At 41.0% G+C, this 18,626-nt stretch overlaps 1 protein-coding gene and 1 pseudogene across 1 annotated transcript in view; one reads left to right on the top strand and one right to left on the bottom strand.

Moving 5' to 3' along the window:
* Nucleotides 1-847: 847 nt before the first annotated feature.
* Nucleotides 848-18,626, bottom strand: part of DNAH12 (dynein axonemal heavy chain 12) — a 234,294-nt gene continuing 216,515 nt past the window's right edge. Inside the window, exons 68-75 of the mRNA XM_025377349.1 lie at nucleotides 15,922-16,155; nucleotides 14,874-15,062; nucleotides 14,358-14,461; nucleotides 12,253-12,457; nucleotides 4,537-4,674; nucleotides 4,029-4,120; nucleotides 3,146-3,213; nucleotides 848-1,119 (exon numbers count right to left, since the gene is read on the bottom strand). Coding sequence (XP_025233134.1) covers nucleotides 929-1,119; nucleotides 3,146-3,213; nucleotides 4,029-4,120; nucleotides 4,537-4,674; nucleotides 12,253-12,457; nucleotides 14,358-14,461; nucleotides 14,874-15,062; nucleotides 15,922-16,155 — 1,221 coding nt within the window. The 3' untranslated portion in view covers nucleotides 848-928. The remainder of the gene's footprint in view (nucleotides 1,120-3,145; nucleotides 3,214-4,028; nucleotides 4,121-4,536; nucleotides 4,675-12,252; nucleotides 12,458-14,357; nucleotides 14,462-14,873; nucleotides 15,063-15,921; nucleotides 16,156-18,626) is intronic.
* LOC112618561 lies at nucleotides 9,355-10,436 on the top strand (annotated as a pseudogene).

Raw genomic sequence — 18,626 nt, 5'->3', positions numbered from 1 at the left:
CATTCATCAAATTTAAAGGATTAAACATTTTATTCCTGGAATAAAATGTTTTTGCAGGGAGTTGGCCATGCAAAGAGAATTCATCCTCTTAAGACTCATGCACATAGCTACTACAAACCACAATCAATTTTTCATTTAAGAGAACCCAAACATTTTGCTCTGACCCAATTATCCAAAGTGACTGTCCCAATGTACTAGATTCACTAGGTAGCTGTGACTACATTTTCCTTGGGTTACAGAACTGTGGCCTTAAGTGTCCTTGGAATCCTAAGGGAAGAATTCACTCTACACAAGATAAAATTTTGACCAAAATTCTGTTTTGTTGAAATATTTTTTAATCGTTAATATACACTAAAAAAAAAAGGGACCACTTGACATTTCAAATTAAATATGAAGCAAATGCCGAGAAGCACACTGTCACTGCAGGTGTAGAAGTTCGGACTGCCCTCCAGCCATCCTACTGCCTTTGCAGGCCAGCTTTGCAGCTTTGAGTTTCCTTTCCTAGTCACAAGGATGCGGTGAGAAATGGAACCAATGTCTTAGAGGTAGGAAATAAGAGGTGTAGTTGTGTAACTGTTTTAATATTTTCCATATTTACAATTTCTTAATTTATGTATTTGAAATATTTGTGTATAATTAAGGTAGGACAGTGGAAAGTAAACTACTGAAGCTGAAGGAATGACTTAACATTTGTGAAGGAGATAATTCCTGATATTTGTTAAATTTTATCCGTTTAACCCTCAAATCTATTTTTCACATACAATCAAACTTCAAAAAGTTCTCCTCAGAGAGGAGAACAATGCAATGAGCGTTTGCAAAGACCATTTAAAAGAATAACACCAAGATACTTGGTTTTATAATGTATATATTTTAAGTAGGACAGGGTTTTTTTTTGTAAACTTTTGGATGTTTTATAAATTTGTCCAATTTAGTCATCCAACTGACAAAGCAAAGCAACCCCACGCTTGATCCAGTGCTCAGTAGGTTGGTCTGTATTTAACAGCATTGCAATGACAAAGTTAGTAGAATGTCCCGTAGTGGAAAGAGTTCCTTTACGTTCACTTGTCTTGTAGAGGGGACAGACATAGGCATCCGACTTTATAATCTGAGATTTTTGAGCTTGAAAAAAAAAAAGAAACAAATTCATTTGATAAAGGGGAAAACAGCCATTAGTACTAAAAGAACTACTTATCTTGTAATAAAATGGCCAGAACTACATCTAAGATCATAATTGTGATATATGAAGGTTTTACAGCATATATACATATATCTTTTTACAGTACATACAGTATTACGATTGTGAAACAAGGCAAGTTTTTTTTTTTTTTTTTTTTTTTTTTTTGAGACTGAGTCTCACTCTGTCGCCTAGGCTGGAGTACAGTCGCACAATCTCGGCTCATTGCAACCTCTACCTCCCAGGTTCAAGTGATTCTCTTGTCTCAGCCTCCCAAGTAGGTGGGATTACAGGCGCCTGCCACCACGCCCCGCTAATTTTTGTATTTTTAGTAGAGACGGGGTTTCACTATGTTGGCCAGGCTGGTCTCGAACTCCCGACCTCGTGATCCGCCTGCCTTGGCCTCCCAAAGTGCTGGGATTACAGGCGTGAGCCACCATGCCTGGCTTAAGGCAAGTATATCATATCGTGCATGATTCTAGGTGTGGAAGACAGGAATAGACTTTAAAGTTCTGACCGCTTAGCAGGCATGAGAACACTCAAGAGGATTTGGGAGGGAAGAAGGAGAAGGGAGGGAAAAAGGAATAAAATACAGTATAGGTAGTGGGGGAGATGCAAAAGGAGAAATACAACTGCTTAGAGCGCTAATCCAAGAAACCCACACAGAAGAAGCTGACATTTCTATTTGTTTTTAGCAGGTAAATAATAAGAAAAACACGCCAACTTTTACCAATTCACGAAAAGAAACTATGTACAATCCCCAAAAAGCCAGATATAAGATATTAGGAGTCTTTCCAAACTAAGGTCACATTTCTCATAGTTATAACTGAACCACATTCATAATAAGAATATTTGATAGGTTGGATGGTGATTCTGGGTGACCGGTAAATATTTTCATTTAAGAAATTGTTGGCCGGGCGCGGTGGCTCAAGCCTGTAATCCCAGCACTTTGGGAGGCCGAGACGGGCGGATCACGAGGTCAGGAGATCGAGACCATCCTGGCTAACACGGTGAAACCCCGTCTCTACTAAAAAAAAAAATACAAAAAACTAGCCGGGCGAGGCGGCAGGCACCTGCAGTCCCAGCTACTCGGGAGGCTGAGGCAGGAGAATGGCGTGAACCCGGGAGGCGGAGCTTGCAGTGAGCTGAGATCCGGCCACTGCACTCCAGCCTGGGCGACAGAGCGAGACTCCGTCTCAAAAAAAAAAAAAAAAAATTGAAAGAAATTGTTGTTATTTAAGAATAAAACCATCTAGGTGGGAGGCAGAGACAAGAGAATCACTTGAACCTGGGAGGTAGAGGTTGCAATGAGCCGAGATCGGGCGACTGCACTCCAGCCTGGGCGACAGAGCGAGACTCCGTCCCCTACTAAAAAAAAAAAAAAAGAAAGAAATTGTTGTTATTTAAGAATTAAAACATTAGGGAAGAGAAAACAAAAGAATGAGACTTTTTTTCCAGACTTGTAGAAAGATGATGATGGCAGAAGCAGGGGAGGAGCAAGCAGTTTCCTAAGTGGGACAAAATTGGCCCCCACCCCATGTGGCTGGCAACATCTATGCCTTGGGGCACCTGAGGCCTAGCGGTTTCTTATAGCCAGAAAATGCTAGTCACTATCTGGAGACTGTGTCAAGCTAATTTGTGCCTCTGAGCAATGTGCAAAGGGAATTCAGAATATGGATGGGCAGCTGTTCAATCTGTGAACCCCCTTGTAGAAGTGGGGGGAGGGCTGAAAAGAATGACATATCCCATAGGCTAGGAGCATAAAAAGCAGCATGGTATTCCCAAAATAATATAAATGCCATACACACAAAGGGATAATAATAATTTCTAATGTAAATATTCTATCAATGTTTATTATAATTGAGCTAGATCCTAAAAGGTTTGAGCAAAAACTTATTTTGGGGAGCAGTGTATAATATCCATCCTTATTCTCCCTGAACTTCAAATAAATTTTGTTGAGAGAATATTTACTTGGTTTTATCCATATGATGGGCATCAGGTCAAACAGAAGTTTGGGATGTTGTTCAGCAAGCAATCCACTATAAAGAGAAATGGATAGAAATTATTAGAAATAACTTCTGAAATTTGCTAGAAGCAAATTGCTACTTACATATTGGCTACTTACATATTGGCATACTTACGTATTGGCTTTTACTAGAAGAAAGTACTAGAGACAGAGAGAAAGTACTAGAGACAGAGAGAAAAAAATGTAAAAAAAGAAAATGAAAAAATGGCAATGAAGAATTGGGAGAAACAAAGGAAAACGATGGGACAGCAAAGGGTAAACAGTGGACACTTATCAATGGCTGCCAATTTTTAATGACCGCCCATGAGGCCAGGGCTCCAAGGGAAACTTTCTCTCCTTCTCTTCTCTCCTTCTCTTCTCTCTATCCCATATATTTTAAACAGGAATAGTATTGCTTAATTTCCTGAGTGAAGCAGGAAATTCAATATTTATTGTAAATATTTCTTTATTATCAAAATGCAAGAAAAGGCTTCCCATTCACTAACAGAAAGGTGAACTTCATTATAACTAACTGTAAACTGTTTAAAAGTGAGGTGGTCCTACACATTACAAAATAGAAGGCAACTGTTACAAAATGGAATAAGCAGGAAAATAATTTCAGCTAACTTTTCTACTAATAAGACTACTGAAATATTGACTAAAAATTATTCAGCACCTAAAAATAACAACTCATCAGTTGCCCCAGCTTGACTAATTATTTATGTGAGAGTTCTGATATTATTACTTGCCTTAAAAGAGGACTTTTTTTTTTTTTTAAAGCAACGGGTTGCTTATCTTATCTATGATTCAGCTACAAATGAAGAGGTCCTGGCAGTTGAAACCACTGACCTTTGTCGGTTCCAGCGTGCGCCATCGAGATACAATCCGTGAATATAAACACCATCATCTGGTGATGTGTCAGATGTATCAGATGGGATAACCTGAAGGGACAGGCACACACTAGCAGTGATCCTCTCCAGACAACTTCATCTCATAAAGAACACATTAGCGAAATATTCAGAACACATTCATGGAAACTCTACTGTATAATAGCTTGTTAAACTACACATTTTTTCAGCCATAGTTTGTAAAAAAGTATAAAAGTACTTCTTTTTTAAGACTTTATCAAATTTTACTGTACCTCATAATATTTTTTGCTAAAGAGAAGAACAGCATTGGATTATTTAAATCAAATATTGCAGTATATAAAAGTTCTCTCTTAGGGATAGCAAGACAAATATTCTTACAACCCAAAGAACGAAGTAAAATTGCTTACAATGGGTTACAATATATAAACGCGGTTTAAATACATGACTTAATGTAATGAAATACTGTTGACTTTAAGGAGTTACTATACCTCAAATTCATATCCTAGCAAATCAATAGGGGTGGTATATTTTCTGGCATAATTCTGCATAGCTCCAGTTAAAAAGGCCTGGGTGAAAAAGAAACCTGACAGCCAAAACACACAAGGTTTTCCTGAATTATACCAGTCCTATAAAGGGGAAACAAAACACATTATGTCAGTTTTTAAAGTTATACAAGCACCACCTGATGTACAATTCCTGATTCTGGTTTTTGCTCATGTTGTCCACATTTTCCATCACAAGGCCCTCTTCCCCGATGTCAAGCACACAGCCTGCCTTGGCCCTCCCACCTCTTTCACCTTCTAGTTACTCTTCTTGGAAAACTCAAAACAATTTGAGCATTAACCTGAATGAAACATAGTTTGAAGAGTCAAATCTTCTGCAAAAGCCAAATGTAAATTATTTGATGCTTTATTATATCACCCCACTCAAAAGCAACCACAGTTAGACATCTTACACATTGTCTAATTATAGACCTCATTCGTTGATTCCAGTTCCTTAACCCTGTGTGTGTGTGTGTGTGTGTGTGTATACACACACACACATATTTTTTTTTAGATGAAATCTCGCACCATCACCCAGGCTGGAGTGCAGTGGCATGATCTTGGCTCACTGCAGCCTCTGCCTCCTGGGTTCGAGTGATTCTCCTGTTTCAGTCTCCTGAGTAGCTGGGATTACAGGCGTGCACCACCACATCAGGCTAATTTTTGTATTTTTAGTAGAGATGGAGTTTCAGCATGTTGGCCAGGTTGGTCTGGAACTCCAGACTTCAAGTGATCTGCCCACCTCGGCCTCCCAAAGTGCTAGGTATGAGCCACCGTGCCTGGCCACTGGGGCTGGAGGTATGACTGGCCAGGTGTGAGCCACCGTGCCTGGCCCCAGTTCCTTAACTCTCTTAAACCCCTTGTCTCTGTGTCCACTGCCCTCACTCCAGTTCATGGTCTTCTTTCTGTACCAGTGCGTGTTGTCTTCTTGCTTCTTCCCTTTCTGTTCAATCTATCCAGAAGAATGTTGCCAGAATATAACTCATCGTGCAGAGTTTGGATCAGATGTAGCATCTTGCATAATTCTTCAGTGACCTACCAAATTGTTCAGTGACACACCAAATTAAAGCTTAAACCTCTTGGTCTCCTATTCAAGATGCTTCACATAAAGCAAAGAAACAAACCAAAAACAGAGATACTTCACAATCCAGCCCCAATGTATTTTCAGTTCTATTATATCTCTTTTACTTCCTTTTGGGCATCCTGCATTCTAATCTGGACTGGACTAAAGAGACTGGACTATTTGCTGGTCTCTGTGCCGGGTGACATTTGTTGTTTTCCTGCCTATCTTAAAGTGATATTACCCTTCTCAGTCCAAGCTTCTCAGTCCAGGCACATCTGGTGGTAGAACACCTAGGCTTGCAGGGTAGGCTGGTGATTCACACCTGGCCAGTCATACCTCCAGCCCCAGTGACTGATTCAGAAATGGACATGTGACCCAATCAAAGCCAGAGATGCAGAAACTCTTGCTGGGACTTTTGGAGAAAAGACTCACTCTCAGCTCCTCAAAGTTGTGTGGATGTGAGGCCAGAGTTGCTGTTGCTATCTTGCTACCATCAGATGAGAACCTGACTGAGAATGGAGTTTACCTGAAGGGAATGGAGACAAGAGATGAAGTGCAAGAAGCCAGGACAAGATATCCATGTTTGCACCCTGGTCAAATGTTACCTGAAGCCACTTTAGCTCCTGGAGTTACACGAGGGAACTTTATGTTTGCTTATGTCAGAATTTTTGTTACTTATAATGGAATCAATCCAAAGTGATACAGTGCCTTTTATCCCACAAGCTACATAGCAATCTCTTTTTCCTTTCTTTGCAGTATCAAAACCATTCATTCTTTAAATCCAGCTTAAATGCTACCTCATCCATGAAACAATCTCTGCTTTCTTGTGCCATAAGAACTCGCTCCCTTCTTTGAAATCGCAGAGCATTTTACATGTTGGTCTTTCATGGAACATCCCTTACTATAGTGTACTAATTTTCTTTAGATACATGGCTTGTCTCCCTGTAAGCTCTTGGCAGCGTCAGGACAGGACTTTTGTTGTAATTATGTTTTTATCACAGAACACGCAACAAGGTGCTTTGAATAAAATAAGGTCTCAATTCATATTTATGGAATGAACAGATGAATCAATGAAATGGACTTTGTCTCTGGGCAGGCAATATACTCTGGGAAGAAGCCAGTTTTGCCCCCTAGGAGGAAGAGAACAAACTGCTGCTGGAGATGCTGCAACAGTACAAGCTATCAGGTCAAGAAGAGGCACAGAAAGAGATGAAGTCTGATGAGGGCAAAACCAGGCAGAGCAAGCACCAAGCACAAGAAGGCTGTAAAGGCCCACAAGGCAAGCATTTAGAAAACCCACTCGCCCATGGCTCCCTTTATCCCAGAGTGTCATTAGTGTCTGTGGCCAGCTACTTGTACTATCTCTGAATAAGCTACCATTTACTAAGTGCCATTAGTACATGCCAGGCACTGTGCTAAGCATTTTATATGCATTGCCTCATTTACTCTATAAAATAACAGTGAGTTGAATGTTTCTCTCATTTTACGGATGAAGAAACTGGGATGCAGCAAGATGAGTAACTTGCTCAAAGTCACAAAGATAGTAAGTGTTAGATCAGGATTTATGCTGGGATTTTAGGCAGTGTGCAAAAAGTTTTCTTTTTTAAAAAAAGGCACAGGAGGAGAGAATGTGAAGATGCTATGGACTGAATGTTTGTTTTCCTCCAAAATTCACAGATTGAAACCCTCATCTCCAAGGTGATGGTATTTGGAGATGGAGCCTTTGGGAGGTAATTAGGTCTTAAGGGTGGAGCCCTCATGATAGGATTAGCACCCTTATAAGAAGAAACAGAAGAGACATTTTTTTCTCTCTGTCTTTTTCTTTCATCTTTCTCTCTCATCATGAACCAGGAGAGCCGTCACCAACAACCTGACCATAATGGCATCCTGATCTCAGATTTCCCAGCCTCCAGAGCTATAAGAAATAAATGTCTGTTCTTTAAGTTGTCCTGTCTGTTTTGCCTTTTTTATAGCAGCCTGAACTGACTAAAAAGGAAATCGATAGGGTGAACAGTGAGAGAGAAATGAGGAAAGGGTAGTCCTGATAAGTAACAACTAGGAAAGGGCCCCAGGTGGGGAAGAACAATTGTTCTGAAAAAAGTCTAATTACAGACAATCCACTAGCAAATCTTGTTTCCAAATACCTTGCTCTGCCTCTAGCCCGAGCAGCACCACCTCGTTCTGCGTAGCTCCTCTAGCACCACCCTACAAAACTTCCCTCCAGCCCCTGGTTCTTTACAGATAGCCTCTTCTCTGCTTAGCTACCCACTGCACTCTTGCAATGTATCTTCATACTTTCTCTAATAAATCTGCCTTTCTTTACCTACGACTGTCTTGGTAAATTGTTTTACTGAACATGACGCTGGCCCCAGACAGTTGCACCCAAGACAGAAAGAACAGAAAATTCAGATGACTCATTTGCTTAACTTGTTAACTCTAAGAACCATTAGGAGGTAAAGAAGAGTACAGGAGAAAGAAAGATAATGAGAAAACTATAGCTTCTGTAAGGGTAAGAGAACAATGGAGGAAACCCTTTCAGTATTCTGTTTTATATTATTCCTTTTGTTAAACATATAATCTACATGAAAAGCTCCTATCAATTAAAAATAATACAGAAGAAAAATGGGCCTAGGATATGAATTAACACACACACACACACACACACACACACACACAAATGGAAAGCACACATACTAAAGAAGCATAGACTCACTAGTCATCAAAGAAAGTCGAATGGAAACAGCAAGATATGGTTGACCTAACAGATTGGCAAACATTTTAAAGGGATACAGGAGAAAGTGTGTCCCGCTACATTCTTACAAGCACTGGTTATTTTATGATTAGCTTATACAGTGAAACAAATAAAGCTTTTGTACAATAAAAAGGCAATTGAATATGGAAAGATCATATACCTTTGTGAATTTCCAAAAAAATAGTTTTGGGATCTTCCCCACCCCATACTCCTTCATAAACATCAACCATAGAATAGGGACAGGCAGTGGAGTTGAGAAGGAAAAGCAGAGTTCTGTCTGATGTTTATGCTGGGAGGAGAGCAGAGGGGGCATTCAAAATACTCATCTTTTCCCTGGTTTTCTGAGATAAGAGGCACTGATTTAAAGACAATAGCCAATTATTGATAAATCCAAGCCTCTGGCCTGTAATCCCAGTGCTTTGGGAGGCCAAGATGGGAGGACTGCTTGAGGTCAGGAGTGAGGGACCAGCCTCGGGTACTCGGTGAGACTTCATCTCTACAAAAAATAAAACTAGCCAAGTGTGGTGGCACGTGCCTGTAGTTCCAGCTATTCAAGAGGATCCCAGGATTTTGAGATTACGGTGAGCTAAGACCATACCACTGCACTCTAGCCTGGATGACAGAGCAAGACCCTGTCTCTTAAAAAAAAAAAAAAAAGAAAAAAGAAATCCAAGTCTCAGGATTTTTGACTTACATCAGTATTAAAATCACAAGATGGGATGCTTCCGGCCTTAGCTAAACCCATCTGGGAGGCAGGTTTGTGAGCATGAGAGGACAATCTGTACCTCAGGGACTGAAGTATGCTTATCCAGATGGGCTGCCTCGAGCCTCGATCCCACCCCTGCGCTGGGTGTACTACAGACCTCCACATGTTGGACAGTAGGATTCAGCAGAGAATGAGTCCCACATCCTCTTTTCATCCATAAGCCACTATTCCCAACTGCTCTTCCACCTCCCATTGTCCCTATGTCTACTTTACTGCTCAATCTGGATTTTGGGGAACCTCCTCCCAAAAAGGCATTAGAAGGAAATGCCAAGCACCGAAATTTTGTCAAGAAGCGGAGGCTCTTAGAACGGAGAGGCTTTCTGAGTAAAAAGAACCAACCCCCTAGCAAGGCGCCTAAGTTGCACTCTGAACCTCCAAAGAAAGGGGAAGCTCCTACAGTGGATGGCACTTGGAAGACCCCTTCCTTCCCAAAAAAGAAGAAGACAGCTGCCTCTAGCAATGGGTCAGGACAGCCCCTGGACAAGAAAGCTGCAGTGTCTTGGCTGATCCCTGCCCCTTCAAAAAAGGCTGATTCTGTTGCTGCTAAAGTAGATTTGCTGGGGGAGTTCCAGAGTGCCCTTCCAAAGATCAATAGTCACCCAACCTGCTCTCAGAAGAAGGGCTCCCAGAAGAAATCCTCTAAGAAGAACCATCCTCAGAAGAATGCCCCACAGAACTCCACCCAAGCTCATTCAGACAATAATGCTCCGGAATATCCCAGAAGTTGCCACAGAAGATGGTGGCAATTGACTGTGAGATGGTGGGCACAGGACCAAAGGGGCATGTTAGTTCCTTGGCTCAATGTAGCATTGTCAACTACAATGGAGATGTGCTTTATGACGAGTACATTCTTTCCCCCTGCCACATTGTGGACTACCGAACCAGATGGAGTGGTATCCTGAAGCACCACGTGGTGAATGCCACACCCTTCAAGATTGCTCGAGGCCAGATCTTGAAGATACTCACAGGGAAGACAGTGGTGGGACATGCCATCCACAATGACTTCAAAGCCCTTCAGTACTTTCACCCCAAGTCCCTCACCTGTGGCACCTCCCATAGCACCCCCCTCAACCTGGAAGGCTGACTGCCCGGAGAATGCCACCATGTCTCTGAAGCATCTCACCAAGAAGCTGCTAAACTGGGATATCCAGGTTGGGAAGAGTGGACATTCCTCTGTGGAAGATGCCCAGGCCACCGTGGAGCTGTACAAGTTGGTTGAAGTCAAGTGGGAAGAGCACCTAGCCCAGAATCCCCCTAAAGACTAGTGACACTGGGGACACTGGTGATATGGGGAGGCAGAGGCAGCACCCAGGAGAAACAGGGCAGCGGACGAATGGACAGCTCCACCAGCTCCACACCTTTGGAAGATAGATTTGTGGGGAGAGAGAAGCTCTACCCCAGACTTAATACCCATTGCAATTTCACCTCAGATGTTGTGTCCTGTATCTGGTTAAGTGTCCCATGGAAGGGGGAGGCCTTTACCTCAGAACCCAGCCCTATACCGTTTACTTCTTAAATGGCACTAACCACAGGTGTCCCAGCATGCTCTGTGTCAGTTAAGATTTTTAATTCTCAAGGGGCAGGGCATACTGGGAAATGTAGTTTCCCAAACTGCCTTATCACTTGGGTGGACATATGTCTCCTTTTATGCCTTTTGGTTTGAGTAATTAACAGCATCCTCTTCCACACTCAGAAATGTTCTGGTTGGTGCCAGGCATGGTGGCTCACGCCTGTAATCCCAACATTTAGGGAGGCCAAGGCAGGTGGATCACCTGAGGTCAGGAGTTCAAGACCAGCCTGGCTAACATGGCAAAATCCCGTTCTCTACTAAAAATACAAAAAACTAGTGGAGCATGGTGGTGGGTGCCTGTAATCCTAGCTACTCAGGAGGCTGAGGCAGGAGAAGCGCTTGAGCCCAGGAGGCGGAGACTGCAGCGAGCCGAGATCACGTCACTGCACTCCAGCCTGGGTAACAAGGGTGAGACTCTGTCTCCAAAAAACGAACAAAAAAAGTGTCCTGGTTGGATAATAAATTGTGTGGTCCCTGCTGGGCGCGGTGGCTCACACCTGTATTGCTCATGCCTGTAATCCCAACACTTTGGGAGGCCGAGGTAGGCAGATCACGAAGTCAGGAGATTGAGACCATCCTGGCTAACACAGTGAAACCCCGTCTCTACTAAAAATACAAAAAATTAGCCGGGCGTGGTGGCAGGCTCCTGCAGTCGCAGCTACTCAGGAGGCTAAGGCAGGAGAATGGCGTGAACCCAGGAGGTGGAGCTTGCAGTGAGCCGAGATCGTGCCACTGCACTGCAGCCTGGTCCACAGAGCAAGACTCTGTCTCAAAAAAAAAAAAAAAAAAAAAAGTGTGGTCCCTTTCCATGTCACAGACTCTGCTTTTGGCTCAGAGTCTGTAACTAGCCTGTGTCAGGATATTGCCTGTTCTTCCCACCTTGACTTCCAGAGCAGCCATCGCTGGTGAGCTTTAGTTCTCCTTAGGGTTCCAAGGCATTAAAAGTAAGAGTGTAGCTTGGAAATCAACTTTTGTGATTTAGGAAAGCTGTCTCTTTCCTAAGGTAATGGGGGTTTATTTCATTTAGGCCCCAATTGGTAGGTTTTAAAATAATTTATAAAGTGTTTTAATAATTTGGTTGTCTTTTTTACCTTGCTAAACCAAGCCTCTAAAAACTCAAATTATTCCCTTGATAAATTTTTATAATGGAAAAAAAAAAAATCACAAGACAACTTTAAACTGTGGTCTTAGAGGACCACAAACTTAGAATCTTGGTCTCAGAGAACTACAAACTTAGAATTTTGAAAAATATAAATATCACATATTACATTGGTTTGAAGTATAATTTTAATTTTCCACTCAATACTTTGAAATGTGTGTATTTTTCAATATTCTAAAATTTTCATCAGACTATCACGAAGCTACTAATCACATTTCATTCAACTCAGAGACATTCAAGTGACCAGAGCCAACAACTAATATCTCCCCAATTAACCAAAAAAAATAAAATTTTATATGTGTGTATATTTTACATATTTGTACATGCAATTTACACACACACACACTTTTACCTGTAAAAAGTTCAGCCGGGCTAGGAAATCTGTGGTGTAACTTCCCAGTGGCTTAAGGCTTGGGTATGAACGTTTGGCCCATATTTCTGGAACCTTTCCAACAAGTAAGCTGCTGGAGAGTGCCTCCAATGCAGAATCCATCACAACCACTCCCTTAATAGCTTTTTCAAGGTCCCGCAGACTGTTACGTATAGTTATAATTAAACTGCAATGAAAGAAATTATGTCATCAACATATATGATGATATCACCATACAGTCTTTCCAGAAGAAGAACAGCAGGCATTTCATTCCCAGCTTCATGGGACTGCTTCCCAAAATGTGTCCCCTCCCATGTGGTGGTACGTGAGGTAATGTTAAGTGATACATGTATGAACATTTTTCATTCATCACATACATATTTTAAAATACAGAAAGTAATACAACTAGCATATCACAATTGTTGCTTTCTGGCTATTTTTCCTTAGGACCTAGCTAATTTAAGCAGGGAATGACTTAAGGAAAAATAATAGGTAAATAATATTTCCGGTGGCATGCAAATATGAAAAAGCTGTAATGATGTCATTCAATGGCTGAAACTAAGGAAACACTGCATGAAAACATAAATTATATATTCATTTATACACTTGCAAATACTTTACTTGCACTTAGGCCCACCTTGCTACGAACACCATAAATATACTTGTAGTGAGAGATTTTAGGCTAGAAGCCTGAGCAGCTGAGATATAGTATGTTATTATGTATATATAAATAAAACCTTTGTATAAGAAATGCTGAATTAACTAAGGCATCAGGTGCGCATATATATATATATGTTTTTTTTTTTTTCTTTTTTTGAGACAGAGTTTCACTCTGTTGCCCAGGCTGCAGTGCAATGGCATGATCTTGGCTCACTGCAACCTCCACCTCCCAGGTTCAAGCAATTCTCCTGCCTCAGCCTCCTGAGTAGCTGGGATTATAGGCATGCACCACCGCACCCAGCTAATTTCTGTATTTTTAGTAGAGACAGGGTTTCACCATGTTGGCCAGGCTGGTCTCGAACTCCTGACCTCAGGTGTTTCGCCTGCCTGGGCCTCCCAAAGTGCTGGGATTACAGGCGTGAGCCACTGCACCTGGCCAGGTAGCAGAAAAATGACAAAAGATGTGACTACGCATAGGTCTAGCTAATGTTTATTCTGTCTCTAATTCCTAAGAAGTATCGTTAACAGATGGATGAGAAGTTATGATTAATGAATATTTTAAACCAGTAATAACAGATCTCTTTTCATCATCATTTTTACTTTTTAAAAGATACCCTCTCAGCCAGGCACGGTGACTCATGCCTGTAATCCCAGCACTTGGGGAGACTGAGGTGGGCGGATCACAAGATCAGGAGATCGAGACCTTCCTGGCTAACACAGAGAAACCCCGTCTTTACTAAAAATACGAAAAATTAGCCAGGCATAGTGGCAGGCGCCTGTAGTCCCAGTTATTTGGGAGGCTGAGGCAGGAGAATGGAGTGAACCCAGGAGATGGAGCTGGCAGTGAGCCCAGATAGTGCCACTGCACTTCAGCCTGGGCGACAGAGTGAGACTCCATCTCAAAAATAAATAAATAAATAAATAAATAAATAAATAAATAAATAAAGATACCCTCTCTTCTGAGACAGAAGATATGGAACTTTTCTTTTTCTTTTCTTTTCTTTTCTTTTTTTTTTTTTTTTTGAGACAAGGTTTCACTGTGTTTCCCAGGCTGGAGTGCAGTGGCACGATCTCTGCTCACTGCAGCCTCCATCTCCCAGGCTCAAGCAATTCTCCCAACTTGGCCTCCCAAGTAGCTGAGACTACAGGCACCTGCCACCATGCCTGGATAATTTTTAAATTTTTGTTGACAAGGTTTTGCCATGTTTCCAAAGCTGGAATTCCAGGGCTCAAGCGATCCTCCTGCCTCAGCCTCATAAAGTGTTAGGATTACAGTATGAGTCACTGAGCCTGGCCAGAACTTTTTGAATGAGCGAAAATTCCAATGAAATGACAGGATTTAATAGTCTTTTCGGTTCAATACCATTGTGTGCTTTTATTGACTTTGGATGGTTGCCTTCTGAATCACTGGGGACATAGATCCTTACTTGTTAAATCTTTCCATTTCTTGTACTAACACAGTATTCATGCTTTCTTCATATCTCACAGGATACTTCTGTAGTGCCATTTCAATGTCGAAATCACTAGGGAGCTAAAATAATAGATTTTGAAGATCACAAATTATTCTCAGAATGGATAATTAGCTTCATTCAGCTATTGTATAATAATAGCTAACACCAGATTATATATGTACATTAGCTCATAACATACATTAATGTAGGTAAGTCATATGTACATTAGCGCATCCACAATCACAGTTACTAAGAACTTATTATATGCCAGGCATTTTATAAGCCACTTTAAATTCATGATCTCTTTAATGTTCTCAAAAAGCTTTAAAAAATTGGTAGTAGTATCACCATTTAACAGATTTGGAGACTAATGCTTAGAGAGGCAAAGTTCTTCCTCAAGATCACAATGCTAGTACATGGAGTTTTCAGATTGTCATTTCAGTATCATTTTTTATTTATATTTTAAGTAACATATTTTAAGCTAAGCATTACCTTGTTGAGGATATCTTTGGCAATTTCTAACAGAATCTGGTCAGTGCTTCCTGCGGCTCCTGTCTGTTTGGAGCCTCCCTGGGTGAGGAGCAAAGACTCGAAGAGGGTTTTTGTTTGTTGAAGATCCTTGGAGATATCAACATTTTCATGTAATCCAAATATCTCAGGGTGTTGAGTAAACGGAAGTTTCTACCAGAAAGCAAATTAAGCATGCATCATATTTTCCGTGGATACTGAAAGGGATGATCAGGATACGCTAGTCCAAAATATGCTACTTTGGCATGGGGGTTATGTGAGCTGAAGGCAATTAAGAATCAACAGATCCAGAAAGAGGTCTCCGCCCTCCCCTCATCTGTCTAAAAGTAGGGCATCAATTTCCCATTTTGACTTGTGGCATACATTGCCTCTTTCTTGTACCAGGATGAAGAGAATGACCCTTCTCACTGGAGACAGAACTGGCACTGAGACGAGTCTGTATAAACAGACCTCACTCAAAATAGTCCTTATCTTCCACTAGTTTCCCCCATATATTTCCTAATCACTTTCCCATGATGTATTGCCCCTAGAACTCTAAACCCCCTTTCCTTTACCTAGTCATGTCTCTACAATTTACCCGCCTCTGTTGAAATGGTAAATGCCCAAGTACAACTGCACTGTTTGGTTTTCACTCCTTTTCTGCAAAGCTCCTGTGCACATAAAAATGTTAACATTAGTACAAACTGTACTGCCTCTTCTCCTGCTGATTTGTTTTTTGTCAGTTTGATTGGCAGGCCCTGGCACTGAACATAAGAGGGTAAAGTTTTTCCTTTCCTACAATACATGAATTCATAAGGCAGACATGTGCAGACCAAAAAAGGGTTAAAAACCAACATCGAATAACAGAATACTCAAAATTTTTCTAATTTTCAGTAATTACTAGAAAAAGGTTATTAAAAGTTGATAAAACCATAATACTTGTCTAAACCTATACATTAGAGAAGAACATTTCACCATTTGCTGTTAGAAAAATCACACATTAATCTAACCTTATTTTCGGTGACATCATTACCTTAATGAATTCAATGTAGTCCTCATAAGTGCCTTTAGGAGGTGCAAAATAGTTTCCACTGGGAGAAAACTTATAATGAGGGTTTTCAACTATGGACAGATTATAAAAGTCAGCCAGCATGGTTAATAGGAGACGTCTGTCCCAATCGTCTGTCACTCTTCCTCCATAATTACACTCCCCAGTCAGGTAAGATATAGCTTCAAATGGAACTGTATCATATTCATTGATAAATAACTGAAGCAAAGGAAAAACGAAACAAGAAAAACCTTGAAGTATTTCGCTTCATTTCTATTTTAAGTATGTATCTATCTATCTAGAAAGGGGGTTGAAAGAATTATCATGAGTTGTCTTTGGGTAGCTAAGATTGTTAGTTTTTTTGTTGGACAGAGTCTTGCTCTGTCGCCCAGGCTGGAGTGCAGTGGCATGATCTCGGCTCACTGCAACCTCTGCTTCCTGGGTCCAAGCAATTCTCCTGCCTCAGCCTCCAAAGTAGCTGGAATTACAGGAGTGTGCCACCACGCCCGGCTAATTTTTTGTTTTTAGTAGAGACAGGGCTTCACCATGTTGGCCAGTCTGGTCTTGAACTCCTGACCTCAAGTGATCCACCTGCCTCAGCCTCCCAAAGTGCTGGGATTACAGGCATGAGCCACTGCACCTGGCTGATAGCATTTTACCTTAAATTGCTTGTCTGTGTTTCTAATTTTTTCTGAAATAAAGACATATTGCTTCTGTAATGAGAAAAACATTTAACAAAAAAAGATGACATGGAAATTACCAAGTATTTTTCATATGAATTTGGATAAACCTTGTTTTATGGTACTCGCTATCAACTGGGGTTAATTTTGTCCCCCAGGTTACATTTGGCAATGTCTGGAGATAACTTAGATGGTCACAACTGTGGTGGGGGCTGGGGTGTTACTGGCATCTATTGGGTAGAGGCCTGGGCTACTGCTAGACAATACACAGGAGAGCTGCCCACAGCAAAGAACTATCTGGCCCAAAATGCCAGTCATGCTAAGGCTGAGAACCAGGTGCCTGGTTTAGGACACTTTTCACAATGTGATTAAAAACAAAGCAATTTCAAACTTTAGTACAAGAGCATAAATCACACACTATGACACAGTTCCACTGGTAAACAATGCATAGAATTTCTAGTTTCCTTATTGTTGTAATAATAGTAATAAAAACTATCATTTGCATAGTTTTTATATTGTCTTATTCACCTCTCAATAACTCTGTGGAGTAGGAAACAGTCTGGTGAATGTGAAGTAATATGAAGGCCTGAATTTATTTCTTCCAGTTCCAGATCCCATACTTTTTCTAATATACAGGAATTTTTTATAGTATGTGTATTGAGACGGTATTAGTTGTGGGTTGAGAGCTTTTCCTGCCCCTGAAGTTTACTTAATAGTGCAGGAATTATAGCAGAAATTATGCACAGTTGAGAAAAAAATATTTCTAAATTCTCTAGAACCAAGTTGAAAGAAGGCTTAATCCTTTAAGACGCCCACATTTTGAAGAGTAAGAGAAGTGTCAAGAGACATGAAAGGGGACTGAGAAAGAGGGAAGGTCGTTGTTTTGGGAAATGAATTATTTGCAAAAAGAGGAAAGTTTTTCCCTGTCTCTTCTTTGGGGGAAGGGAAGGGTGTGTTCAACTGGGTCCCTTCCCTCCCAAAACTGAAGGAAGAGACTTCACGAGAATTTAATGTTAAATTTGTGGCATATGCAAGAAGTGGAGACCAACAGCTCATTCTCCGGCTGTGTATCCACTTAGCCATCAGTTTTCTGATTTGCCTTTTGAAGAGAGGCAACCTGCTCCTACCAGGTGAAGATGGCTTAAGGATTAATCCTCAATCATCTTTCCAATTTCTGAAGAAATGAAACATGGACCCAGCCAATGCTGGCAGTTTCCAATGTTGGGGCTAGAAAGGTTGATGACATCAGAGGCTGTAGGCTGGGGCTTGGCCAGAAGATGATTGATTATATGCAGTATGATGGTTTTGGCAAAACGTTCTTCAAGCTTAGGCTGTACCAACTAATTGGTCTAAAAAACCAATGTTTAAAATCAATGTCATTTCATCATGCAGTTACAATTCCATAAGCACCAATCTCAACTACTGTTACAAGGATTTTCAAATGGACATTTTTATTCCAGTTAAGGTTTCTGCCCTGAAATTTTTTTAAAGACTTGATAAAATATCAACTATTTCTATACAAATTATGTGTTAACAATTTTTATTTTAAAGGTTGGTATAAATGTGATTAAATGCTTATAGCCTTACAAAAACCTACCTGACTGAAATCTAATAGCACCAATTAATTAGACTTTATCAATGCTTCTCTTTTCCCTTCATTAGGTCCTATTTCAAAAAGGCCTCTCAGAACAGCAAAAGAGCAGGAAAATATTAATATTCTGTGTTTGTGTGGAAGGCCAGCTACTCACTTTCCTAAGCTCTCTTACAGCTGAAGCCTATGCCTGTGACCTGGGCTTGGCTACTCAGATGCATCCACCTTAAACTAAGTAGGGGATTAAGGTACAGAGAAGCAAGAACAGCTATTGTGGCTCATGCCTGTAACCCAGCACTTTGGGAGGCCGAGGTGGGAGGATCGCTTGAGACCAGGAGTTTGAGATAAGCCTGGGCAATGCAGCAAGACCCTGTCTCTACAAAATACGTCAAAAAAAAAAAAAAAAAAACAAACCCAAA

Source organism: Theropithecus gelada, chromosome 2, assembly GCF_003255815.1.
Source record: "Theropithecus gelada isolate Dixy chromosome 2, Tgel_1.0, whole genome shotgun sequence".
Taxonomy (NCBI): Eukaryota; Metazoa; Chordata; class Mammalia; order Primates; family Cercopithecidae; genus Theropithecus; species Theropithecus gelada.
Note: the sequence above shows the minus strand (reverse complement) of the source record. Positions and strands in the feature narration are given on the sequence as shown.